We start from the raw sequence: 26424 nt of genomic DNA on the forward strand, positions 1-26424 counted from the left end.
TCATGGATCTGATCCACACAAAAAAGCTTTTATTAAAAACAATAAGGGGGTCGGGCAGTGGTGGCGCACGCCTTTAATCCCAGCACTCGGGAAGCAGAGGCAGGCGGATCTCTGTGAGTTCAAGGCCAGCCTGGTCTACAGAGTGAGATCCAGGACAGGCTCCAAAGCTACACAGAAACTCTGTCTCAAAAAAACAAAAAACCAATAAAGGGGCCAGGAGTATAGCTCATTGGTGGAATAATTGCTCAGCATGTGCAAAGCTCTGGGTCCTATCTCTAGAGCGACAAAGACAAAAGACAGAAAGGCAAAGTGCCAAAGCTCCCGGGGACAAAGGTTCAGTCCTGCTGTTTGGTTCGGGAGGCCTCGGCGTTGGCGCGGAGCACGGCCCCTGGGGAAGGGTATGGGCGCTGCTGGAAGAGGGGCCCGGCTGCAGTTGTATCTGCGCCTGTCTTGGCCTCATTCCTCTTGGGTAGTCCTGTTGACCATGTGCCCCTGGGGACAACGGAGAATTAGAGGACAGGAAAAGGGTGTAGTGGACACCCCCCACCTGCCCAAGAAAAGAATGGGAAGAAATACAAGAGGAGGCTACTGTTCACAGGTATAGCGACAATCATGAAATAAGAGGATTGGCAGGGGGGTTCACTTACCGGGGTGCATCTGAGTATGAGCTGGGGTCCATGGGGTCTAATTCTTCATCTTTCCGGCTCACTGCTATAGAAATAAGTCGCTGGTCAAATTCTTCCCCTGAGGCCCAAGGAGCCCCTGATCATTGAGCCCCTTCGCCCAGGAAAACAGTGGTGCCAGTGGCTGCCATGACCGACAGCACACTTCTCCAGGAGCCCAGGTCTAGGCATGCGCTACATTCTGTGCCCTGCTACCTCACTTGACTCATCCAAGTCCCAACCTGATCTGCTTACCCTTCTTACTCTTGGGGTAAGGAGCCAGCTCTTCTCTGCGATGGTGGCGCCGGTCTTTCCCATCTTCCCGCTCTGCCTTGTCATAGCCCCGGTCCCGATCTCGTTCCCTGTCCCGATCTCTCTCTCTCTCCACTTTGTCATAGCTCCGCTCTCGATCCCGGTCAGACTTCTCATGGTTTCGTTCTGCCTTGTCATGGCTCCTGTCTGGCTTCTCGTGACTTCGGTCTGGCTTCTCATGATTTCTGTCCAACTTCTCATGATTCCGGTCCAACTTGTCCTCAGCATCTGTGGTAACACAGAAGTCCTGAAAAGCCCCTCTCTGAGACTGCAGGCATCACTAAGACGCCCCTGCATTTGCCAACTCACCTGTATTACTGTTCCTGAGTTTCTTGGCAGATTTGGTAACGACAAAGTTGGGGTCATGTGGTGAGAGCCACGACACGAGGTCTGTCTCCACATTCCAGTAGTAAGGGAGTCCACTGTGGGCAGGGAGAGGGAAGGGAGTGTCAGCACACATAGCTGTCCCTTATACCAACTGTCTCCCTCCCCAACTTCTGCTTAGATCTGCCCCATGGCGCCACATGCAGATCTCTTTCTTATGGAACCCACAATAAGGGATTAACACAGGAGGGGAAAGTCGGCCGTCCCTCCTGCCTCATGGTGGTAGGCTCACCAAGAAGGGTCAAACACTTTGTACCAACTCGGTGGCAGACCCTCTAACCGGGTGGCCTCATAGTCAACAGGATCATCGTCATAGTCCTCAGCAATAATCTCTTCCTCTGGCTCTGGAAGAACAGGGAAAGAGAAAAGTAATTTAAGAACCTGAGGGATCTCTTTCTATACCCAGGGCCTGGGGCTATAACCACTCACATCTATACCATTGCATGTGGAAGACATAGAGGCGTGTGTTGAGTTGATACAGAATCTTCAAAAACTAACCAATTCCTGAGTTCAGATACCACATGGCCACGTATCATCTAAACCTACTTAAATGACATGAGTTTGAAAAGCAGTGGGGAGGGGTTTGCCTAAAAATAATGGCTCATCTATTCACCTTCTGAATTGTGATAGGTTTCTGAGTCATGTATAGCAAGGAATTAGTCCAAATAGTGCTCTGAATCTACTTCTAAGGGCTGACATATAGTAAGCCTGCAACAAGATGTCTGGTGATAGAAGAAATATTATCAGCCCAATGCCTGGCAATCAGTAGGTCCATAACAGATTCCAGTTGTGGGTATAACAATAAAATACATATGCCATGCCAAGTGGTGGTGGCACACGCCTTTAATTGCAGTGCTCAGAAGGCAGAGGCAGGAGGATCTCTATGAGCTACAGAACCAGTTCCAGGACAGCCAAGGCTACACACAGAGAAACACTGTCTTGAAAAAAAAATATGCACATGCCAGCCCAGTGACACCAAAAGAGGTGCTATTGCTAATATACATACTATCAGCAGTGGGCTCAGTATGCAAAAGAAACACCAATGATGTGGGGTTTGCCTGAAACTCTGGATTCATACCCTAGCACCACCCCCCAAAAATGATCATTATCAGCACTATTAGACACAAAGTCTGTGGCTGGCCCAAAGTATCATATAATAGACGTCAGTTAGCCATACAACATTATAATGCACTTTCCGGTTCCTAACACACCATATAGGTTAAAACTCATGCCAGAGCCAGGCAGCACAGGCCTTTAATCTCAGCACTCAGGAGGCAGACCTGATCTCTGTGAGTTATCTGTGAGTTAGAGGCCAGCCTGGTCTATAGAGCGAGATCTAGGACAGCTCCAAAGCTACACAGAGAAACCCTGTCTCAAAAATAAAAAAAAAAAAGCCAGATTTTATTATTATTGGCAATGTGTAATTAGCATCTAGTAATACAGTAAACCTAATTGATAGATGATTATTTTAGTCTATTAGCATAACATATGTGCCAGGTACTTAGCCCCAAATAAATGTTAATAGGTTATAATGCCCATTACCACTTACATATGCTGAGTTTAACCACAAAACATCAACACCCTGCCACTGTATTTGAAACATAGACTGCAGGATATATGATTCTTATCAAATAAATACTGGCCTAGTGTGATAGTGCACACCTTTAAACCCAGCATTAGGGAAGCAGAAACAGGCAGATCTCTGTGAATTCAAAGCCAACCTGATCTACATAATGAGTTCCAGGCCTGCCAGAAATACAGAGTGAGACCATGTCTCAAGCATTAATTAATGACCAAGTAGTCACCCCCTTTGAATTTATTTTAATCATTTTCTGGTGTGTGTATTAAAAAGAAAAAACTACCTGGCCTGGAATTCACTATGTAAACCAGGCTGTTATCTGTAATCCTTTTTGCCTGTCTCTGCAGTACTGGGATTACAGATGCATGTCATTATCCTAGCTTTTTATTTTTCCAAGACAGAGTTCCTGGCTGTCCTGGAACTCTCTTTTAAACCAGGCCCAGGCTGGCCTCGAACTCAGAGATCCTCCTGCCTCTGCCTCCCGAGTGCTGGGTTTTAAAGGAGTACACCACTGCCACCGGGTCTGCTTAGCTTTATTTTTGAAGACTGGGTCTCACCAAGTTGCCATGGCTGGCCTTGATCTCCTGGGCTCAAGCCATCTTCATATCTCGGCCTCCTAAGTAGCTGAGACTATTGGTACATGGCACCATGCCCATTTGATTCATGAATTAAATTAATTCATATAGTACTTACCAGGCAGTAGTAATGGATATCAGGAGATTATATTGACATTGAGATGCCTGCCAGGCCGTGCAAGATATCAAGTATCAACAATAAAGCCTGTCAAGTAGATGTACCTCAATAGTAGAGCACATTCAAGAACTTGGGTTTGACCCCAGCAACGCAAGGGAGGAAAGGTGTGTGCTTTGGGGCTGAGGATGATGATAGAGCACCTGCTTGGCATGCACCTGGGTTCGATGGGGGGGGAGGCTGAAGAGGAGGGGTAAAGAACAGAATAACAGACGGCTGGCACAGGGTAGAAGATCATCTGTTATTAGCTTTCTCACCGGGCTCCAGATGTTTGAGGATGCCCCTCTTTGCCAAGCGGCTCTGCAGTGCAACAGGGAGCGGCATTGTGCGTTGCTGACCAGTCCTAGGAATCAACAGACAGTACTGAAGGGCAGATCCGATAAACATTTCAGTCAGGATATCGAGTAACCATGCACCACACTACAGCGTGGGCTCATCTGACCCCCACTTACCTAACTGCACCAGTAGCTGGAAGGGCAGAACAAAAATGAGTGCTAAAAGATGAACGCGAACCGGGCGGCGGTGACGCACACTTTTAATCCCAGCACTCGGGAGGCAGAGCCGGGTGGATCTCTGTGAGTTCCAAGCTGATCTACAGAGCGAGATCCAGTACAGGCTCCAAAGCTACACAGAGGAATCCTATCTTGAAAATGCCCCCCAAAACAAAGATGAAGGCGATACGTGACAGAATGGTCGGGACTACTACCACCATCACTCACTAACCGGGGGGCACCGGGGACCGGATACACTGAAGACCCAGTTCCTCTCCAGGCCAAGGCTCCACCCAATCACCAGAGGGATCAAGTGTATCACACCCGCAACCCACAAATGGGATCACCCAACGTTCCTCTAAGTCAGCACAGTGGGAGGAACCAAGGCGCTGGGATAGGGGCGCAGAAATGCCAACACCCTCTCCACCTTTCAAAGAAAGCTCCCATGCCGGCGTTACCAGCACAGCTATACAGACGATCAAAGTCTGTCACCCTGGCCTCCTCTCCCTCTTTGTCACTATGCTTACCAATCTCGAAGGGATCTTCTTTCAAAGCACAAACCGCTCCCCACACGTCTCAGAGGCAGTTAACTGGTCGACTCCAGCGCTTGAAGTGAACGGATGTGGCCAGCCCGGCTAGCCAATAAGAATGCGCCTTCGGCCTTACGTAAGCAGGGAAAACCAATTGTTTCCTTGGCCTGCGTACGACGCCCCCGCGCCTGTGGGCGTTTCTGAGGAGGGGGAGTGGCTCGTCTATGCGACTGACGGCTCCAGGCCAGACGCTGGCGCCATGGAGGAGTATGCTCGCGAACCTTGGTACGGCCATGGGCACAGGCTTCGGGACAGTCCCTGCGACGCCCAGGCCAACGACGGGAGGCGGGCGGGGAAGGCAAGGCTACATTGCCAAGTCCCTGACGCGGGAAGCTTAGAAACTTCACTGCCTCAGCGCGTCCGCCATGGCTCCTCCCACTCGGACTTCGTTAAAAAGCGCCACAGTGGAGTTGTCCCTGGAGGTGCAGTGTGGGACAATCCACCGCACTGTTCCCCTGACTGTTCTCCCAGACCCCTTTTGTGAGCCAAAAGAGAAACGCTGGGCAGATCCATTCCAGCAGCGGGGGAGGAGAGGCGTGGAGCCAAACCCCACAGGGTTTCCTCCCCTGGCTTTTCCCAGACTGGATTTGACTCCGGATAGGGCATGTATGAACTCACTGTAGGCTAAGAGGTGGGGGCATGAGCCGCCTCAAGGTCTTTTGTTTTTTCCGTTCAGGGCTTCCTTGGACATGCTTTTTTTTTTTTTTTTTTTTTTTTTTTTTTTTTTTTTTTGGTCAGAGAACAGAGTGTCACCCTGTTCTGCTTTACTTAATCCTAGCTAGTTAACACTGTTGAAACCTGCCAACTCTTTGTACCGGTGAAACCGTTTGATTTTTCTTTTTTTTTCTTTTTCTTTTTTTGGTTTTTTTCGAGACAGGGTTTCTCTGTGTAGCTTTGCGCCTTTCCTGGAGCTTGCTCCGTAGACCAGGCTGGCCTCGAACTCACAGACATCCCCATGGCTCTGTCTCCCGAGTGCTGGGATTAAAGGTGTGTGCCACCGACGCTTGGCCTGTTTGATTTTTGATAGCAACAAAACAGTTTGATTGATGCTTGGCTGTACTCGAGAGTACTATTCTGCCAGTAATAATCCCAGCATTTGGAAGGTTCTGTGGTGAGACAACTCCCCCACTCTCAAAAAGAAAAAGAAGTACTATTTTTCCCACTTTAGTGACACAGATTTACAGATGTTTTAGGTATTATTTGTTTATTGGTTTTGAGACAGAATCTTACTATATAGCCCTGGCTGGCCTGGAACCCTGAGTGGACTAGACTGACTTCAAAACACACAGATCCACCTGCCTCTGGAGTACTGGGATTAAAGGCGTGTACCACCAGACTCAGGGGATAAATTCATATTCTCTCTCTCTCTCTCTCTCTCTCTCTCTCTCTCTCTCTCTCTCTCTCTCTTTCTCTCTCTCTCTTGGTTTTTCGGGACAGGGTTTCTCTTATGTATCCCAGGCTGTCCTAGAACTTGCTTTGTAGACCAGGCTGGCCTTGAACTCAGATCTGTCAGCTTCTGCCTCCCAAGTACTGGGATAAAAGGCATGTACCGCCACTGCCTGGCTATATAAACTTTCTTTTTGGGTTAGATTCTCCATTTATACCCCAGGTTGGACTCCAACTGGTGATTCTCCTGCCTCAGCTTCCCAAGTATTGTGATGACAGATATGTGGAACCATGCCTGGCTTTCATTTCTGGCTTTATGGATTTATAAAAACTGTCAGAACTAATTTGTTATTATCTTAGGTGTTTCTTTTCAGTCATGAACTTCTCAAGTTCCAAAGAGCCCCAGCCTGGCAGGGCAGCATCTCACATTAACCCAATCTTTTCCTTCCTGCTTGCAGCCCATGGCGAATTGTGGATGATTGCGGTGGAGCCTTCACTATGGGTGTCATTGGTGGTGGAGTCTTCCAGGCTATCAAGGGCTTTCGCAATGCCCCTGTTGTGAGTTGAGCCTTACCCCAGTGGTGTGGGAGTCTGCAGTCTTGCTGCTCTGAACACACTCATTTTATTACTTGTTCATCTACTGCATGCTGGGCCTATGTCCTGGATCTAAGATTTGAGGGACTCTGTTTTTCACCTGTCTAGCTGGAGCTCTGTGGAAATGCTCTGCTGTCAGAAATGGTCTTAGGGACTAGGAGTATATATAGGTGGGGTTTTTTGTTGGGATGACAATCAGCTCTGTTCCACCAGCCACTTCCCAAATAACCACTCAGAGACTTATTAATTATAAATGTTTGGCCAATAACTCAGGCTTATTGCTAACTAGCACTTACAACTTAAATTAACCCATTTTTATTAATCTATGTGCTGCCCTGAGGCTCTGGGCTTTTACCTCTCCATCATATCCTACTTCCTTTTTATCTGGCTTGTGATTCCTCTGACTCTGCCCTCCTTCTTCCCAGCATTCTCTCTGCCCCCAAAATCCTACCTAGCCATCAGGCAATCAGCTTTTTATTAACAATGAGAGCAATACATATTTACAGTATACAAAGATTGTTCCACAGCAAGTATATAGAGTAGTTGGTTAAGCAAGAGAGAGAGGTCCTTAGTTTATTCCTCTACATCAAAAGAAAAAGAAAAAGGTTAGCATCAAATCTTAAATGTGTATGCAACATAGGTTTTACCTCAAAACAGACTCTGGGTTAAAAGCCTCTATATGGGATAAGGACAGGAGTTTGACAAAGAGAACAGCCTTTAAATTGAATGGGGGGGGGGGCGTTTTTAATATATTTCTGACTCATCCTCCAAGGGCCCCTCCCCTTGGCGCTCTCATTAGATGTCACTGTTTTAAAAGCAGTTATGAGGAGGGGCTGGAGATAAGGCTCAGTGGATAAGAATACTTGGCTTTGCAAGCATGAGGGTCTGAGTTTGATTCCCCAACATCTATGTAAAAGCCAGGCATGAGCCAGGCAGTGGTGGCGCACACCTTTAATCCCAGCACTCGGGAGGCAGAGGCAGGTGGATCTCTGTGAGTTCAAGGCCAGCCTGGTCTCCAAAGGGAGTTCCAGGAAAGGCACAAAGCTACATAGAGAAACCCTGTCTTGAATTAAAAAACAAAAAAAAAAAACAGGCATACATGGCTGCCTGTACCTATATCCCCAGCATTAGAGGAGGTGGGGCACAAGATGGCATATCCCAAGAGCTTGCTGGCCAGTCAGCCTAGCTGGAAGTGGAGCTTCTGGTTCAGTGAGACAAAAAGCAATAGAGGAAAACCCCTAATGTCCTGCTATGACCTCCACATGTTCACACACCTGCACATTCATTTGTATATACCACACAGACACACAGACTTTCGGTTTGGTTTGTTTTGAGACAGTGTTTCTCTGTGTAACCCTGGCTATCCTGGAGCTTGCTCGGTAGACCAAGCTGGCTTCAAACTCATAGGGATCCACCTGCCTCTGCTTCTCTAAGTGCTGGGATTAAATGTGTGCTCCACCACCACCCAGAGTAACTTCGTTATTTTTAATTTTTGCAGAGCCTCATACCTAAAAGGTTGCCTTGAACTGGGGCTAGAGAGATGGCTCAGAGGTTAAGAGCACTGGCTACTTACTGCTCCAGAGGTCCTGAGTTCAATTCCCAGCAACCACATGGTGGCTCATAACCACCTGTAATGAGATCTGGTGCCCTCTTCTGGCCTGCAGGCATACATGCAGGCAGAACACTGTATACATAATAAATAAATCTTAGAAAAAAAGATTGCCTTGAATCTCGGAGACAATTGGGCTTAGACTTGTGAGCTTTACTATAAGACTATAGAGACCCTTAAAGATGGGCAGGATGCCTGTTCCTCTATGAAATGGATATGAGCCTTTCGGGATATATTAGTTACTTTTCTGTTGTGATACAACCCATAATGAATAGAAGAAAGAGTTTATGTGGGCTTAGAGTTGCAGAGGGATGAGTCAATCGTGATGAGGAGGTATGGTAACAAGGAGCGTGGCTGCCAGCGTGAGAGAGAAGCTGAGAGCTCAGAGCTCACATCCTCAACAGCAAGCATGAAACAGAGAATGAACTGAAAATAGGCGAGGCTTTAAGACTGCTTCTCAAGCGTCTGAATGCTGGGACTGTAATACAGCTCCTCATGTTATCATGCTCCCCAAGCATACAATTATTTTCAGTGCTACTTCCGAACTGTCATTCTGCTAGTTATGAATCGTATTGTACATAACTGTTTTCGGATGGTCTTAGGCAACCCCTATGAACTTCACAGGGGTCTCAACCCCCAGGTTGAGAGCTATTGTTCTATAGTACATTTTGCTGTCTGAAGCTGTCTTGCTTATTTCCTTAGCATCTGTCTCTGCCACTACTGTGTGCACTCACTCTGGGAGGGTAGGGACCCCATCTCCATAACTGCTTTTAAAACAGTGACATCTAATGAGGGCGCCAAGGGTAGGGGGCCTCAGAGGAATAGGCAGAAATATATTAAAAGAGCCCTCATTCAATTTAAAGGCTGTTCTCTTTGTCAAACTCCTTGTTCCATATAGAGGTTTTTAACCCAGAGTCTGTTTTGAGGTATGTTTCTTTCTTTAAAAAAAAAAAAAAAGATTTATTTATTTGTTATGTATACAGAAGAGGGCACCAGATCTCATTACAGATGGTTGTGAGCCACCATGTGGGTGCTGGGAATTGAACTCAGGACCTCTGGAAGAGCAGCCAGTGCTCTTAACCTCTGAGCCATCCCTCCAGCCCGAGGTACGTTTCTTGATATGCCGCCCCTGCATATAGAATGAAGCCTGGCACAGCAGACCTGCTCATGTGTATTGAATGAACGAGTGAACAGATTCATAAAACTCTCTGGTTGCTGCTGTGCTTCCGCCAGCTTTCCCATGCCTTCCTCTCTCTTTGATGCAGTGCTTGGAGTCAAAGAACCCTGGGTCTTGCTCATTCGAGGCAAGGGCTCTGCCACTAAGAAGCCCAGCACCACCCCTTCGTATGTAGGCTAGAACCCCTGCCTTGCCAGAGGTCTTACCCTACCCTGATTCCTTTGCTTGCTTTCTACAGGGAATTCGACACCGCTTCAGAGGTAGTGTCAACGCTGTGAGGATTCGAGCACCCCAGATTGGAGGTGAGGAGATTGGGGGAACTTAAAGACATGGTAGCAACATTGAAAGCAGTTGATTCTTTGAGGCTAGACTATAAGTTAGAGGTCCAAATTTCTAACCCAAAGTCTGACTAGAACTTTCTGGAGTGGTGACATTTCCCAGCAGTTTAATATTGAAAGGGCGCGATTATGTATTCTGTAGTTTATTTATTTTGAGACCAGGTCTTTCTACATAGCACTGGCTGGCCTGGAACTTTCTTTGTAGACCAGGCTGGTCTTGAACTCAGAGCGATCCACCTGCCTCTCGCCTCCCAAATACTGGGATTAAAGGCATGCACCGCCAAGCCTGGGGTAGTCTGCAGTTTAAATCTAGGTCCTGGCTCTTCCCAGTTAGCATACTTCCTCCAAACCTCATCTGATAATGATAGCATTGACTATCCAATAGGTAGTTTTTGCTTTTGGTTTTTGGTTTTTCAAGACAGGGTTTCTCTGTGTAGCTTTGGAATCTGTCCTGGAACTCACTCTGTAGTCCAGGCTGGCCTCAAACTCACAGAGATCCACCTGCCTCTGCCTCTCAAGCACTGGGATCAAAGGCATGTGCCACCACTGCCCGGCCCAATAGGTAGTTTTAAAGTTAACTCACATAGTACTTAGTAAGTGCTAGTTACTATGGTAAACCCATTGACAATCTTAACGAATTTAAAGTTGCAGAAGTCAACAATAGTACCTCAGATAAGTACTAGAAAACAGTAAGCCCTCAATAAACATTTTAACTACAGGTTGAGTATCCCTATCCAAAATGCTTGAGACCAGAAGTATCTCACATTTCAGAAAATTCTGGATTTTATAGTATTTGAAAATGCATAATAAGATATTTTAGGAATGAGACCCAAGTCTAAACACAAAATTGACTTGTGTTTTATATGCACCTTACTTATGTATCTTGAATATCTTTGTTTTTGAAACAGATCTTACTCTATAGCCCAGGCTAGCTTCAAACTTAAGGTAATCCTTCTGCCTCAGCCTCATAAGTGCTGAGATTACAGATGTGAGCCACTGCCAGCTCTTTTTAAATATATATATATTTATTTTGAGATATTGAGACTTGAACCTATAACCTCCAGCATGTCAGGCAAACACTCTATCACCAATTTTGTCTCTAGCCTTAAAGTGCTTATACACTATAGACATATATGTATATACTTTTTCTTGTCTTGTTCTAGGACAGGCTCCAAAGCTACACAGAGAAACCCTGTGTTGAAAAAAAAAAGACTGTCCTTGGCTACATAGCAAGCTTTGAGGCCAGCCTTGACTATATGAGATACTGTCTCAAAAGAAGGAGAGATGGAGGTCTCAGGGCTGAGGATGTGACCCAGTGATAAATATTTGACTGACATGTAGGAAACTCAGTTCCATTCCCCACCACCAACAACAAAACAAAAAGAACAAACAGAGGGGTCTTTCTATGCTGTCCAGGCTGGTGTCAAACTCTTGATCTTGCCTTCCGTAGCTCCTTGGCCTCCCATGTAGCTGAGACTATAGTTGCATGCCTCCTGCTTTGTATTTTTTTTTTCTAGACAGGGTTTCTCTGTGTAGCTTTGCGCCTTTCCTGGAACTCACCCTGTAGCCCAGGCTGGCCTTGAACTCACAGAGATCCGCCTGCCTCTGCCTCCTGAGTGCTGGGATTAAAGGCGTGCGCCACCCCAACCAGCTTTCTCTTGCGTTTTTACTGTTTCATGTCACATGAGGTCGGGTATGGAATTTTCTGTGGCTGCTCTCATGACCATGCTCAAAAGGTTGTAGGTTTTGAAGCATTTTGGATTTCTAGATTGTGAACGATATTTAAAGGGTGGAAGTTGCTTCATTGAATGCTGTGTGAAATGTTAATCTGCTTGTATCCTTTTGCCAACTAAAAGTGAAAGATTTTGATGACAGCTACAGAGCTGTTTTTTTTTGGGGGGGGAGACTCTTCACAGTGGGAAAGATGGAGTGGTCCATAGGGGTCTCTACCTGTCTCTATGTCTGGACTTTCTTCCCGTTGTATTTGGTGTTGAGGTTGGAACCCACGGCTTTCTACAGGCTCTGTGACTCTCCCAACCCACTTTTGTGAGACAGGCCTTCACTGCATGACTGTCTAATTCTTTCCACTGCTCCTGCCCTTTGCAGCCTCCCAGGTGCTGGGATTATTCCAGTCATGGTTGGTTGGCTGGTTGGTTGGTTAGTTGGGGTGTGTTTGTGGGTATGTGTATATATTTGGCTGGGAATCACCATAGGCAAGCGCTCTACCACTGAGCCACATCTTTAGTCCCAGCAGCCCCTTTCTTGACCAGTCCTCAGACCTTGGAAGTTCGCAGACGTTGAGATCTACTGATGAGGACTCTCTCCCCCTACAGGTAGCTTTGCAGTGTGGGGAGGCCTGTTTTCTACCATTGACTGTGGCCTTGTACGGCTGCGGGGCAAGGAGGACCCCTGGAACTCCATCACCAGCGGAGCGTTGACTGGAGCAGTACTGGCTGCACGCAGTGCGTACTTCCGCCCCCAGTCCCCACTCCTTTGCCTGGTCTGCCTGCCCTCCCTCAGCTCTGTCTCTCTGCCTCCCAGGTGGTCCGCTGGCGATGGTGGGCTCTGCGATGATGGGGGGCATCCTGTTGGCCCTCATCGAGGGTGTTGGCATCCTTCTCACTCGCTATACTGCCCAGCAATTCCGCAATGGTGAGGACCTGGTGGGCAATGGTCAGGGAGAGTCAGGAAGCACTGTCAGCCTTCTCCATTCTTCCTTGCCTCATTACCTCATTCTCCCTTCTCCAGCACCCCCGTTCTTGGAGGACCCCAGCCAGCTAACCCCTAAAGAGGGAGCTCCGGCCCCAGGTTATCCCAACTACCAGCAGTACCACTGAGGAAGCCGCTGCCTGCCCCTGCCACCGTGGGAGCTACTCCTCAGTTCCCTCCCGGATGATCTACCTCCAAGGGAGGACTGGTTCCTACACAGCCCTGAGACCCTCCAGAGAGGGCCTCTATTCGACTCCCTTGTTCTGTGGTAGGGGTGGGGAATACCCCAGCAGCCTTGTCACCTGGGTCCCCTTTTTGTCTCTCAGGGCACCCCAGCCTCACACATGTAACAGTCTCTCATCCCAGATCCTCCGTGTGGCACCCTGATGAATGTTTAAAGCCAGTTTTGAAATGTCTGTGTATGCACTTCTTAGTCATCCAGAGGACCCTCTCCTCAAGAGAAGCGGCTTGGAAGTCCAGGACTTGGTGTTCCACAGTGAATGGGTTCTAGTGAGGATTTTTTACAGGGTAGTGGGGGAAAGAACCAAGATCTCACTATGTTGTCCAGGATGGACTTGAACTTGTGTGATGCTCCCACACCCAGCCTCTAGTACAGGGTTACAGAATGAATGAGCAAGTGAGGTAAGGTTCACAAAGATATGAATTAGGCGCATGAATAAGCATGGTTAGAGGCCGAGTGATACATCTAGCAAACAGGAGCAGGCTTGGGGGAGATCAGGAACTCAAGGATTGTTGGGTGTAGGCCATGCGTACATATTCCTGACTCCTAAACCCCCTTGCATAAGCTCCCCTTATAGAGACTGGGAAATGAGCCCTAAAAAGGCTTTTCTGAATACCATTCTATTTTTTTAAAGTCCATTTACAAAAAAAAAAAAAAAAAAAAAAAAAAAAAACCAAACAAACAAAAACCAAATCCAGCCAGGTGATGGTGGTAAACGCCTTTAATCCCAGTATTTCGGAGGCAGAGGAGGCAGGCGGATCTTTGAGTTCAAGGGCAGCTCTACAAAGCAAGTTTCAGGACAGCCAGGACTACACAGAGAAACCCTGTCTCAAAAACAAAACAAAAAACAAATAAAAAAGAAATCCGGGTTGGGGATTTAGCTCAGTGGTAGAACGCTTGCCTAGCAAGCACAAGGCCCTGGGTTCTATCCTCAGCTCAAAAAAAAAAAAAATCCATTCGGCTTTATACTAGCTCTGGCTGTCTGGGATAGAGGTCCAGGCACCAGGGAGACTGCTTTCTCAAAAAGAGGGCTCTGTGTTAGTCTCCTGTTGCTTCTTGTGCTTGGTAGTGTCTACATTTTTTTTTTTTTTTACATTTGCTGGCTTTTGTTACTGTTCTTAATTACATCTTAAATTGTTTTTTGGTTTTTGGGTGGTTTTTTTTGGTTTTTGTTTTTTTGAGACAGGCTTTCTCTGTGTAGCTTTGCACCTCTCTTGGAACTCACTTGGTAGCGGGCTGGCCTCGAACTCACAGAGATCCGCCTGCCTCTGCCTCCCGAGTGCTGGGATTAAAGGCGTGCGCCACCACCACCCAGCTTAAATTGTTTATTTAAATGTTTTCATACAATACATTTTGGGAGTATTTTCCCTTCTCCAACACTACCAGATCTTCCCCACCTCCTTGTCTATTTAACTTTATGCCTTTTTGGTTTGTGAGACAGGGTCTCACTATGTAGACCTTACTGTCCTGGAGTCTGTTTTGTAGACCAGACTGGCCTCGAACTCAGAGATCTGCCTGTCTTCTGCCTCCAGAGTTCTAGTTTAAAGGCCTGTGCTTCTACACCTGGCTTGCTGTTTGTTTTTTAAGACAGGGACTCAGGTAGCCCAGGCTGGCCTCCAACTTGCTATGTAACAATGGCTTGTCCTGTAAACTGATCCTCCTGCCTCAGCCTCCTAAGGGCTGTGGTCACAGATGTGTGCTACCACACCAGTTCTGGTTTGTTTTTAGACAGGTTCTCATTAGTGTAGTCTAGATTCACCTTGAACTTCTAATCCTTCTACCTCCCAAATGCTGGAATTACAGATTTTTTTATTTTATTTTTGGTTTTTCGAGACAGGGTTTCTCTGTGTAGCTTTGCACCTTTCCTGGAACTCACTTTGTAGACCAGGCTGGCCTTGAACTCACAGAGATCCGCCTACCTCTGCCTCCCAGTGCTGGGATTAAAGGCGTGTGCCACCAACGCCCAGCCAGATTTTTTAAAAAGACTAATTTATTGGTGGTGGGGGGTGGTTTACACATGCTATAGTGTATGTACAGGTCAGAGGACCGCTTTCCGGGGTTGGATCTCCTTTTACCATGTTGGTTTCCAGGGTCAAATTCAGGTAATAAGGCTCTGTGGCAACTCAGTTATTTGATTTTTAAAGGTGACCACAATGTATACAGAAATGAGTCTCATTTGGGGAGAGGAGAGGTATGGGAAAGATTATCCTGGATGGACATCTCCCAAGCTCTGTCATTCTCTGCAAACCTCTTAAGTAGATGGGATAAACATTGTCTCTACTGGGGTCCAAATGCCTTATGGAGGCACAGAAATTTCCAGAGAACTGGGTTTGTTTCCACTGAGACTACTACAGTGCAGATGGGCTCATGGATGATATATAAATACTACAAGGAGATGGAAACATTCTTCCATATAAAACTGGTGCACCTGGAGACAAAGGTGCAGTCCTTAGGGTCTCTGAAAGTCCCACCAAGAGCCTGGTGGCCCTCAGTAATGGTCCTGCTTGAACAACTCATTGCCTAGCAATGCCTGGTCACTCTATCAACTGCCCTGGGAAGGGAAAGATGGGTTGGGGTTTGCAGATTTGCACTGCACCCAATTAGAACCCAGCCATGCAGCCTTTGTGAGCTGGGAACTTCAGCTGCAGTGCTCTGATGGACAAGATTCTATCATACTCTGAATATCAGGGCTCCTCCTGTGGTACACACACACACACACACACCCTTTAGCCTTTGGGGAATAAACTCCCCAGTGCAGATCTAAGCTTGCCACCTGCCGGGGTTTCACAAGCTGAATCCCACTACCAATTCCCCTGAGAGACAGGGACCATACCCCACCCCTTCCCGTCTTTCTATGCTCCCTAAGACTGCTATAGACTCTCACTGAGTATCTGTCTGGGCATTGTTACATCAAACCCTTATGAATTGCCTGGCTCTTGCCAGCCTGCAGACTTGATCTGGACTGGCCTCAAGTCTCGCCCCTCTCCATTAAAGTATCAGCCCTCTGGGGAACATCCATGCTCCAGGAGGTTCACCTTCTCTAACCCTAGGATCCAGTTCCCAGTTTCCACCACCAGGGTGCAGCTCGACCTTTGCAGCTTGGAAGTGGTTCTCTCAGCTCGCTCTGCCGGATGCGTGGCTTAACTGCACTTGGGGACCTTCGACTCTTGTCTTCCTGGCCCAGCAAGGACATTGACTGGTTTCTGTGCAAAAGAGCAGACCCAGATTCCCAGGCTTGGCGAATCCCTACAAAAGGGATTTTGTGCTGCTAAAATCTTAAGTTTGAAATGAAGAGAAAGATGGATGAAAAGGGAAAGAAAGAGGAGAGAAAGTAAAACAAGCCTCAGGTGAGAATTGTGAGGCGGCTTAGGACCCTAGGGGGATGGGGTGTGTGTGCAGAGACCCAGAAAAGGCAGGAGTAGACACAGAGTAAAGAGAGACATTACAAAACAGGAGAAAATCCTCATGGTTATCCCACAGATGATTGATAGCCAGAATATACAAAGAACTAAAGACAAATAAAGGGCTGGAGAGATGGCTCAGTGGTTAAGAGCACTGCCTATTCTTCCAGAGGACCTGGGTTCAATTCCCAGCACCCACATGGCAGCTCACAACTGTCAGGAACTCCTGTTCCAGGGGACCCAACACCCTTATACAGACATACAAGCAGGCAAAACACCAATGCACATAAAATAAAAATAAATTATTTTTAAAAATCAAGCCCCCAAAGAATAAATAATACAATCAGTAAATGGCAAATGAACTAGGCAGAAACTTCTTAAAAGAAGCACAAATGGCTAGTAATTGTGAAAAGTTCAACATCTTGGCAGGCTGATGGTCTTTTATGTACTCTGGAGCCAGAGGCAGGCAGATCTCTGTGAGTTTGAGACAAGCCCGGTCTACATAATGAGAGCCTGTCTAAACAAAAAGGGGGGGAGGAGTTCAACATCCTTAGCTATCAGGAAAAGCAAATCAAAATGACATTGAGAGCCCATCTTTCTGAAATACAAATTGCTGTCATCAAATGGTAAGGGTACAGGGGATGAGAGAGGCGCTCTACAGTATTGGTGGGAATATAATAGAAATCAGTAGAAGGTTTTCTCAAAACAACAACATAACTAAAAATAGACCTACCGTACGACTCAGCTCTACTACTCCTGGTATATTCTTAAAGGACTCAACATACCACAAAGATACCTGCACGTCCATATATGTTGCAGCACAATTCACAGTGAGCTGTTAGGGAATCTTCTTAGATCCCTGTCAGCAGGAGAAGAGAAAGAATGTGTGTGTGTGTGTGTGTGTGTGTGTGTGTGTGTGTGTGTGTGTGTGTAAATACAAATGGAGTAGTATTCATCTGTAAACGAAACTATGTGCCTTGTAGGAAAATGGATGGGAACTGAAATGTTAAGAAAAATAAGCCAGGACAAGTCTTCAGTGTTTTCTCTCTTGTGCAGAATCCAAACAAAAAGACAATATGAACTTGGGGGACTATTAGGGAAGAGGATAGGGAGCGGGGAGAGGAGTTGGCCAGGGAGAGTACTAAAGGAAGGGTACAGGATCCAAGCATGTTACTTGCATATTTGCAAAAGTCACAGTAACTCCTATGAGGTTTTTTTTTCTGTGCAATTCATATCCACTAAAAAGGGAAAAGAAAGCCATAGGAAAAACAATGCAAGAAGGGAGCTGTGAAAACTGAAGAAGAGCAAGTTGAGGGAGGTCACAGTGGGAGGCATAGAGGTGCTTGCTTGCCCTCTGGATTCCAGGGCTGGACTCAGTCTGTCAGGTCTCTTCTTGCACATGCTCACCAAGAATGGTGGCACACACCTTTTATCCTAGCGTTCAGGAGGCAGAGGCAGGTGGAGCTATGTGAGGCTGAGGCCAGTTTCACACCAGCCAGAGCTGCCTAGACTCTGTCTCAAAAAAGAAAGTTATAAAAACCTAGAGCCTTGCACTAGACAGGTGCTTTCCCGCGACCTGTGTACCCTAGCCGCTCACCTAATTCCTCAACTCCTTTATACTTGCCTGTTTCTGTCTAGGATTTCTGAGGCTTTCCTTCAGTTTATTCTCTCCCGAAGCTTCCCCCATTGCCTTTCTGCTCTACCTCTGCCTCCTTCCCCTTTCTCGAGCTTGCTTCTCCCAGGCTGGTGGCTCTCACAGTCGCTGTGTGTCCTGCATCTGCTAACTTACAGGAAGGGCTAGAAAGACGCTGGCCTGATCGATCACTCAGCAGGTAAAGGTACTTGCCACCAAGCCTGAAGACTTATGTTCAATTCCCCAGGACCCATGTAGTGGAAAGAGAGAACCAGCTCCCCCAAGTTGTCTTCTCATGTCTACACGAGTGTGGTAGCATATGCTCGCGTGCACACACATAAATAAATGTAAAAATGATCTTTGTAATCATTGGAAAGAGAGAGAGGGAATCAAGGAAGAGCAATAGGGTCTACCACTTGTCTCTGGAGTGAGAGTCGCCCTATCCACATGCTCAGGGGAAAGACACTGAAGGGCTAGACACAGGAAAATAAGATGGTGGGGGAGTGGAGGGTGGGAGGCAGAAGAACAGGGGGAAGTAACAGGGAAACTAGATGTCATGAGCACCCAGATGCTGGAGAGACTGAGGCAGGTTTCAAGCATTCTACCAGCTGAGCTATACCCCCAACTTTAATAGCTTTTAAAAGTGTTCGTTTAAAAATTGTCATAAGATAGACATAAGCTGAAATTTAACATTTTAATCATCCTGAGAATATAGGAAGAAAACCTGATTCAGATTCTCCTATACTCTCAGTTAACAATTAGAATAGAAAACTTGTGACCAGGTTCTGACATTACAAATAATACTGCTCTGAACATAGTTGAGCAAGTGTGGATAAAGAAAATGTGGCACATATACACAATGGAGTACTACAGTTGAAAAAAAAAGTAAAAAAAACAATGACAGCATGAAATTTGCAGGCAAGTGGATGGAACTAGAAAATATCATCCTGAGTGAGGTAACCCAGACTCAGAAGGACAAACATAGTGTGTACTCACTCATAAGTGGATACTAGATGTAAAGCAAAGGATAACCAGACTCCAACCCACAGCTCTAGAGAAGCTAGCTAGTAAGGAGGACCCTAAGAGGACATGGAATGCCCTGGGAAGGGGAAATAGATGAGATCTCCATGAGTAAACTGGGGATGAGGGGTGGACAATGGAGGGTAGGGGATGGGGGATGAGAGCATAAGGGAACAGATGGTTGAGCTGGAATAGGGATGGAGTGGGAGAGCAATGAAAGGTATCTTGATAGAGGGAGACATCAAAGGCACAGGGAGAAACGGAGTGCTGGAGAGGTTCCCAGGAATCCACAAGGATGACCCCAGCTTAGACTACTAGCAATAGTGGACAGGGTGCTGAACTGGCGTACCCCAGTAATCAGATCGGTGAATAACCTAACTGTCATCATAGAGCCTTTCTCCAGTAACTAATGGAAGCAAATGCAGAGATCCACAGCCAAGCACCAGGCTGAGATCCAGGAGTCCAGTCAAAGAGAGAGAAGAGGGATTCTGTGAGCAAGGAGCATCAAGATCATGATGGGGAAACCTACAGAGACAACCAAACCAAACTAATGGGAACCCATGAACTGTGGACCCTCTGCATAGGCAAGACAGTTGTGTAGCTTAATCTTAAGGGCCCCCCTGGCAGTAGGATCAGGACCCATCTCTGGTGCAGGAGCTAGCTTTTTGGAGCCCATTACCTATGGTGGGCCACCTTACACAGCCTTGATGCAGGGGGAGGGGCTTTGACCTGCCTCAACTGAATGTACTAGGCTCTGCTGACGCCCCATGGGAGGCCTGACCTTGTTGGAGGAGGGGGTGGCAGGAGTGGGAGGGAAGAGAGGGTGGTCTGTGATTGGTATGTAAAATGAATTTTTAAAATGTTTAATAAAAAAAAAAAAGAGGAGGGGCTGATGGCTCAGTGGTTAAGAGCACTGGCTGCTCTTCCAGAGGTTCTGAGTTCAATTCCCAGCAACCACATGGCAGCTCACAACTGTCTATAAACTCCTGTTCGGGGGATCTGACACCCTCACCCAGACATGCATGCAGGCAATACACCAATGCACGTGAAATAGAAATAAACTATTCTTTGAAAGAAAGAAAGAAAGAAAGAAAGAAAGAAAGAAAGAAAGAAAGAAAGAAAACAGAAAAACAAAACAAAACAACTTGTGGCCAGTTACCAGGTAGGTAGGTGTCTTCAGATCAGTTCTGTCTTCACACAATGTACTTGGACATAGCATTGCCTTGCCCCTGTGACCTCAGTGCCAGTAGACTGCCCCTCCCCACTTCCCATGCTAATTACTAAGTCCTGGAGGTTTTACTTGTTTTTCTCTTTTGGTTTCCACACACAGACACACACACACACAACCCCAGGGGGTTGAATGGGGAAAGATAGGCCAGATAGTGCTGGAAATGGGATCCTGGGTCTTAACAAAAACATGCCAGACGGCACTCTACTGTGAACTCCCAGAAATCCTTATCTGTGTTTTTGATTGACAGGCTATAAACAGGTTCCCCTAAGTCCCTCCTCATTTTAGTTAATGTGCTAGGGCAATACTTTATTTACCTAGTTATTATAATAGATTCTACAGAGGATATTGATTAAACACCAAAGGAAGAGATGAAGAGAGCTGGGGTTGGGGGCAGAGACAGGGATCTCATGCCCTCTCCAGGGGTGTCAGTCTCAAGGAACTACTATGTGTCCAGCTAAGCAGAACCCCTCCTCATTATAACCGTGGTTCATAAACATTACCTTTAGCCAGTTCCTGGAGAAGTTGGGGGTGGGGCAAGTCGCAGCTGTCTAATTCCATCTGGCATCTGGTCACCCAGCCCCCACCCTGAAGCTACCTAGAGGTGGTCAATCAACAGCCAATCATTAGCATATAAGAAGATAATCATTTTGAATATTCTAAGGATTTTAGGAATTGCATTCCAGGAAACAGAGACAAAGCCCAAAAATGTATTTTACAAAATCACAACCATTTATTTTAAAGCATAGAGTTGAGCAAAAGGCATTGAGCAAGTTCACATTGTTAAAGCAACCAGCACCATTGCCCATCTCCGGAACTCGGGACCTCTTGTGGTGTTTTGAAAGGAGATTCCTGGAGTACAGGCTGACCTCTGTAGCTCTGCGGCTGTGGTGGCCTGGCTGTGCTTCTAATGCTCCTTCCTCTACCTCCTGGGTACTGGGATCACACCCTTTGTGGTGCTAGGGATCGAAGGGTTCAAGGGTGTAAGGCAAGCACTCTAGCAACTGAGCTATGTCCCAAGCCCCTGAAACTTAGCTTACAACTTTTCTTGCAGTATTGGAGATGGGATCCAGGGCCTCAAGAATGCCAAGCAAGTGTTGTACCTCTGAGTTAAATCCCCAAACCTTTCCTTTGTCTACTTCAAGTCCGAACCTTAGTTATCCCCTAATGGACACTTGCTGTGCTTCTATTTGTAAGCTATTATTCATAATGCTGATTTGAATAGGCAAGTATAGCTTTTTTTGCAGTCATTCATACATCAGTTATATACATATATGTACATGTATATATATTTTCCCCTTAAACTATTCAGCTGGAGGTTTGGAGGTATAACTCAGTGGTAGGGTACTTATTTTACATACATGAGGCCCTGGGTTTGGATCCTCCCCAATACAAAAACTATTCAACTTGAGTTTGAGATTGTATTGCAATTTATGCCGGTGCTAAGAGTGAGTGTGAGGCCCTAGGTTGGATCCCCTAGCACCACAAAAGAATGTGTATCCGTTTGGAAAGAATGTATATCATTTGTAAGCAGCATTTGCTCTAGCCCAGGTTGGCCTGGAACTATGTAGCCCTGTCTGCTCTGGTTTCAAGGCACTCATTCTACCCCTGCTCGTCAAGGTCCGGGATTACAGGTAAACGAGCCACTATTCCAGGCTGAAAATGTAAAAGTGGGGATGCAGCTCAGTAACAAGAGTGCTTGTCTAGTATTCTCAAGGCTCTGAGTCTGATCCCCAGCAACACACACACACACACACACACACACACACACACACACACACAGTAATAGTATAATAGTATTTAGGCTAGGGAGGCACTACTTGACTGGTGATTTAGGGCAGGATAGCAGGAACACTCCCCACCCCCCCCCCCCCCCTTTTTTTTTTTTTTTTTTTTTTTTTTTTGGTTTTTCGAGACAGGGTTTCTCTGTGTAGTTTTAGTGCCTTTCATGGAACTAACTCTGTAGCCCAGGCTGGCCCTAAATCCTAAATCCGCCTGGCTCTGCCTCCTGAGTGCTGAGATTAAAGTCATGCAGCACCGCTGTCTGGCACACTTCCTTTTTTAAGGGACTTAAAAACTATTTTATTTGGGGAAGTAGCTGGAGAGATGGATCAGCATTTAAGAGTACTTATTGCTGGGGTTGGGGATTTAGCTTAGTGGTAGAGCGCTTGCCTTGTAAGCACAAAGCCCTGGGTTTGATCCTCAGCTCAAAAAAAAAAAAGAGTACTTGTTGCTCTTGCAGAGAACCTGGGCTAGTTCCCAGCACCCACTTGTAGAAGATGACTCTTAAAAGGACTTATTAATAATAATAATAATAATAATAATAATAATAATAATAATAATAAACCCAGAGTCTGGTATAAGGGGTGAATGCTGAATGATCAGAAAAGCAGAACAAGCCACAGCCAACCTCACCTTAACTCCTCAGCCGATTCTGTTTCCACATATCCTCAGACTGAAAGCCTCTGCGTCCTCACCCCTGAGGGTCTTAGTAGAACTGCTTAAAAGCCTCTAGTTCCTGGTCCTCACGCCTTATATACCTTCTGCTTCCTGCCATCACTTCCTGGGATTAAAGGTGTGTGCCACCATGCCAGGCTCTGTTCCCAGTGTGGTCTTGAACTCACAGAGATCCAGACAGATCTCTGCCTCCAGAGTGATAGGATTAAAGGTGTGTGCCACCACTGCCTGGCCTCTATGTCTACTTTAGTGACTGTTCTGTTCTCTGACCCCCAGGTAAGTTTATTAGGGTACACAATGTATCAACCACACACTTGGTTGTTCACAACTATCTTTAACTCCAGTTCCAGAGGGTCTGACCCTCTTCTGACCTTTGTAAAAGCGCCAGGCATGAATGAGGTGCATAAACATACATGAACACTCATATACATAAATTTTAAAATATCTTCTTATTTTTATGTCTAATTGTGTGTGTGTATATGTGTGTGTGTGTGTGTGTGTGTGTGTGTGTGTGTGTGTGTGTGTGAGAGAGAGAGAGAGAGAGAGAGAGAGAGAGGGAGAGAGAGAGATTTACAGAAGCCAGAAGAGGATGTTGAATCCTTGGGTCCTCTGCAAGAGCAGTGCATGTTCTTAATCAACCACTGAACTATGTCTCCAGCCCCTCTGAAGAGGAATTTATTCTGGCATTCCCGCATGTGTCTGAATGAACTGCATTCCTCTTTTCTCCCTCCACAGCCATAGGAGAATTACTTTTTGTAAGAGCACTTTCAAGGCCGGGCGGTGGTGGTGCACACCTTTAGTCCCAGCACTTGGGAGGCAGAGGCAGGCGGATCTCTGTGAGTTCGAGGCCAGCCTGGTCTACAGAGTGAGTTCCAGGAAAGGTGAAAAGCTACACAGAGAGACCCTGTCTCGAAGAAGAAAAAAAAATAAAGAACACTTTCAAAACAATTTTTATAACATGTAATTGCTTCACCAAAGTTTTATGAAATGTGTCTTCGTGTAAATAAATCATCTTTTAAATATTTTATTTAGGGGTTGGGGATTTAGCTCAGTGGTAGATTGCTTGCCTAGCAAGTGCAAGGCCCTCCTTTGGGTTCGGTCCTCAGCTCCAGAAAAAAATAAAAAATAAAAAAATGAATAAATATTTTAATTATTTTTTTTTTGAGACAGGGTTTCTCTATATAACAGTCATGGCTGTACTGGAACTCACTTTGTAGACCATGCTGGCCTCGAACTCACAGAGATCCACCTGCCTCTGCTTCCTGAGTGCTGAGATTAAAGGTGAAAAACACCACCACTCATTTACACTAGTTTTCTGTTAATACAACCTTCAAACGGTAGTCAGGGCACAGAAGCTTTGAATCCTATCCCCAGCACTACAAAACAAACAAGTCAATAGTAAATAGTAAATAGCCTGGTCTACAGATCCAGGACAGGCACCAAAACTACACAGAGAAACCCTGTCTCACCCCCCCACACACACACACACAATACATAAAACATGTACAAGAATGAAAGGCTTCAGTTTCCTGTTGAATGTTCAATGAAGAGTACCCCTTAGCTCCTATAGTCTAGTCAGCCAGCCTCTAACCTTTGCTACTTAAGATGCCCCAAGTCTAGAGGCATAGTGACCTTCAATCCCATCACTTGAGAGGCAGAGGCAGGCGGATCTCTGTCAGTTTAAGGCCAGCCTGGTCTACAGAGCAAGATCCAGGACAGCCAGGGCGACACAGAGAAAGCCTGTTTGGGGTGGGTGCGGGGAATGCCTCAAGTGGCTGCTTGCCTTATGGAAAGCAGCAGAGTAGTTAAGAGTGGCCGCAGTAGATGGTTGTTTGATCTTATGTTTAATATACACATATGTTACATCTAACATGTCACTTATACACTCCATAGGAGTGGATTATAAAATCAAAGATGTGGAAAAAAAAGAAAAAACAAATGAAAGTTGTGAACACCAAGAGGTGGGAGAAATGGAAGCCATCTCAAGTGTGTGTCCATAATATTGGTGTTTAATCCTCAGGTCCAGAAAGGGATGTACTTTTAGCCAGGAAGTGGTGGCACACGCCTTTAATCCCAGCACTAGGGAGGCAGAGCCAGGCTGATCTCTGTGAGATAGAGGCCATTCTTGGCTACAGAGCAAGTTCCAGGACAGGCTCCAAAACTACAGAGAAGCCCTGTCTCAAAAAACCAAAATAAAAGAAGACTAGAAGAAAATAAAAAGAAATGTACTTTTTTTGTTTTATTTTGTTGTTGTTTTTCGAGACAGGGTTTCTCTGTGTAGCTTTGGTGTCTGTCCTGGAACTCACTCTGTAGCCCAGGCTGGCCTCGAACTCACAGAGATCTGCCTGCTCTTTTTTTTTTTTTTTTTTTTTTTTTTTTTGGTTTTTTGAGACAGGGTTTCTCTGTGTAGCTTTGAGCCTGTCCTGGAACTCACTCTGTAGTCCAGGCTGGCCTCGAGCTCACAGAGATCCACCTGCCTCTGCCTCCCGAGTGCTGAGATTACAGGCGTGCGCCACCACTGCCCGGCTGAAATATACTTTTTTGTGTGGGGTTTGAGGCAGTCTCACTATGTTGCCCTGGCCGGCCTCGCACTTACTGGGTAGCCCCAACTGGCCTTAGCAGCAGGCCTCCCCTTCAGCCTTTCACAAGGGCACCTGGGAAAAGATTCGCATTGTGATGTCACCTGAGATCCTGGGAATAGACAGGCATAATCAATGGATTAGATACATCCTAGGCCACACAGATGGATTTTTCTTTTCCCAGCTTTCTTTTTTTCTTGTAGGTGGGGTCTTGCAATTGCCCAGGCTGTGCTGAAACTCAGTATTTCAGCTTCATAGAGCTCTTCCTGCTTCTGCCTCCTGAATGCTAGGATAAAAGGGGTTCACCACCATGTCTGGCTTGCCTTCATTTTTTTTTTTTTTTTGTTTTTTTTTGGTTTTTTTTTTTGAGACAGGGTTTCTCTGTGTAGTTTTGGAGCCTGTCCTGGATCTTGCTCGGTAGACCAGGCTGGCCTCGAACTCACAGAGATCCACCTGCCTCTGCCTCCCGAGTGCTGGGATTAAAAATGTGCGATACCATCACCTGGCTTGTCTTCCAATTTTTAAAAAGATGTCTTGCCAGGGCCTACACCATCGCTTATGCCACGTCACCATATTTTGTTTTAATTCTAAGTTTTTTTCTTTAGTTTCAATTCTAAATGAAAGGAAAAAAAGAGAAATTCTTTCTGGAACAACATATGGACATAAATCTATGTATTTATGGAGAAACAAGTAAATACAGACAGTATATGAAAACAGGAGAACTGAAACTAGGAAGATGGAGAGAGCTGAGGCCACATGAGGACAAAAGAAACACAGCCCTGCAGAGGTGAAGGGAAGGGAGCACTTAGAGAGCTCCTACCTAATATCACTCCTCTAGAACTGCGTGTCATTTTGAGGTTGCACTTACTGGTAATAGCTTTATTTGGCACAAGGCTAATTCCTAGCAGTATGGACTGAGCTGTCCATGGCCATGTCACCCGGACTGAACTCATTTCTCTGTGAACATCGTGGTCCACAGCATGCAACCCGTAATTGTTTATCCATCCATCTAATAGAGTAGAGTCTGTTGTTTCCCCAAGGACAGAGACCAGACCCTTATTTCAGCCCACTGAGTCAATTTTCCTTGTCTGTCTGGTAATTCGACAGCAAGGTCTATTGCCCTAGCAACTGCCCTTCGACTGCCATGGCAACCGCCAGCGCAGACTTCAGTTCTCCACTTTGCCCCTTGGACATCTCCATGGCGATGCGCAGGATGAAGAGAAGGCCAGAGCCCCAATTCTGCGCCTGCGTAGAGTGACAAGTGGGGGTGAACAGGAGGAGACC

The 26424-nt window shown here is 46.2% G+C and overlaps 2 protein-coding genes across 4 annotated transcripts; one reads left to right on the plus strand and one right to left on the minus strand.

Annotated features, from left to right (window-relative positions):
• Positions 1 to 157: 157 nt before the first annotated feature.
• On the minus strand, positions 158 to 4802 carry Pqbp1 (polyglutamine binding protein 1). Of its 3 annotated transcripts, none has more exons than XM_036175256.1 (8): positions 4706 to 4802; positions 4140 to 4279; positions 3945 to 4030; positions 1591 to 1702; positions 1284 to 1396; positions 918 to 1202; positions 648 to 708; positions 158 to 492 (listed from the first exon to the last, which is right to left on the minus strand). In XM_036175256.1, the coding sequence occupies exons 3-8, from the start codon at positions 4009 to 4011 to the stop codon at positions 336 to 338; spliced, it is 795 nt and encodes a 264-aa protein (XP_036031149.1). In that variant the 5' UTR covers positions 4012 to 4030; positions 4140 to 4279; positions 4706 to 4802; the 3' UTR covers positions 158 to 335. The 3 variants fall into 3 exon arrangements, with proteins under 3 accessions (XP_036031149.1, XP_036031147.1, XP_036031148.1); XM_036175254.1 differs by having other exon boundaries at positions 648 to 711; XM_036175255.1 differs by lacking the exon at positions 4140 to 4279 and having other exon boundaries at positions 648 to 711.
• An 89-nt stretch (positions 4803 to 4891) lies between these two features.
• Timm17b (translocase of inner mitochondrial membrane 17B) lies at positions 4892 to 12997 on the plus strand. The gene is made up of 6 exons (XM_036175258.1): positions 4892 to 4993; positions 6613 to 6712; positions 9773 to 9836; positions 12206 to 12334; positions 12414 to 12524; positions 12621 to 12997. The coding sequence occupies exons 1-6, from the start codon at positions 4968 to 4970 to the stop codon at positions 12707 to 12709; spliced, it is 519 nt and encodes a 172-aa protein (XP_036031151.1). The 5' UTR covers positions 4892 to 4967; the 3' UTR covers positions 12710 to 12997.
• Positions 12998 to 26424: the final 13427 nt, after the last annotated feature.

The sequence above is a fragment of the Onychomys torridus genome, chromosome X (assembly GCF_903995425.1).
Source record: "Onychomys torridus chromosome X, mOncTor1.1, whole genome shotgun sequence".
In the NCBI taxonomy this organism is placed as follows: Eukaryota; Metazoa; Chordata; class Mammalia; order Rodentia; family Cricetidae; genus Onychomys; species Onychomys torridus.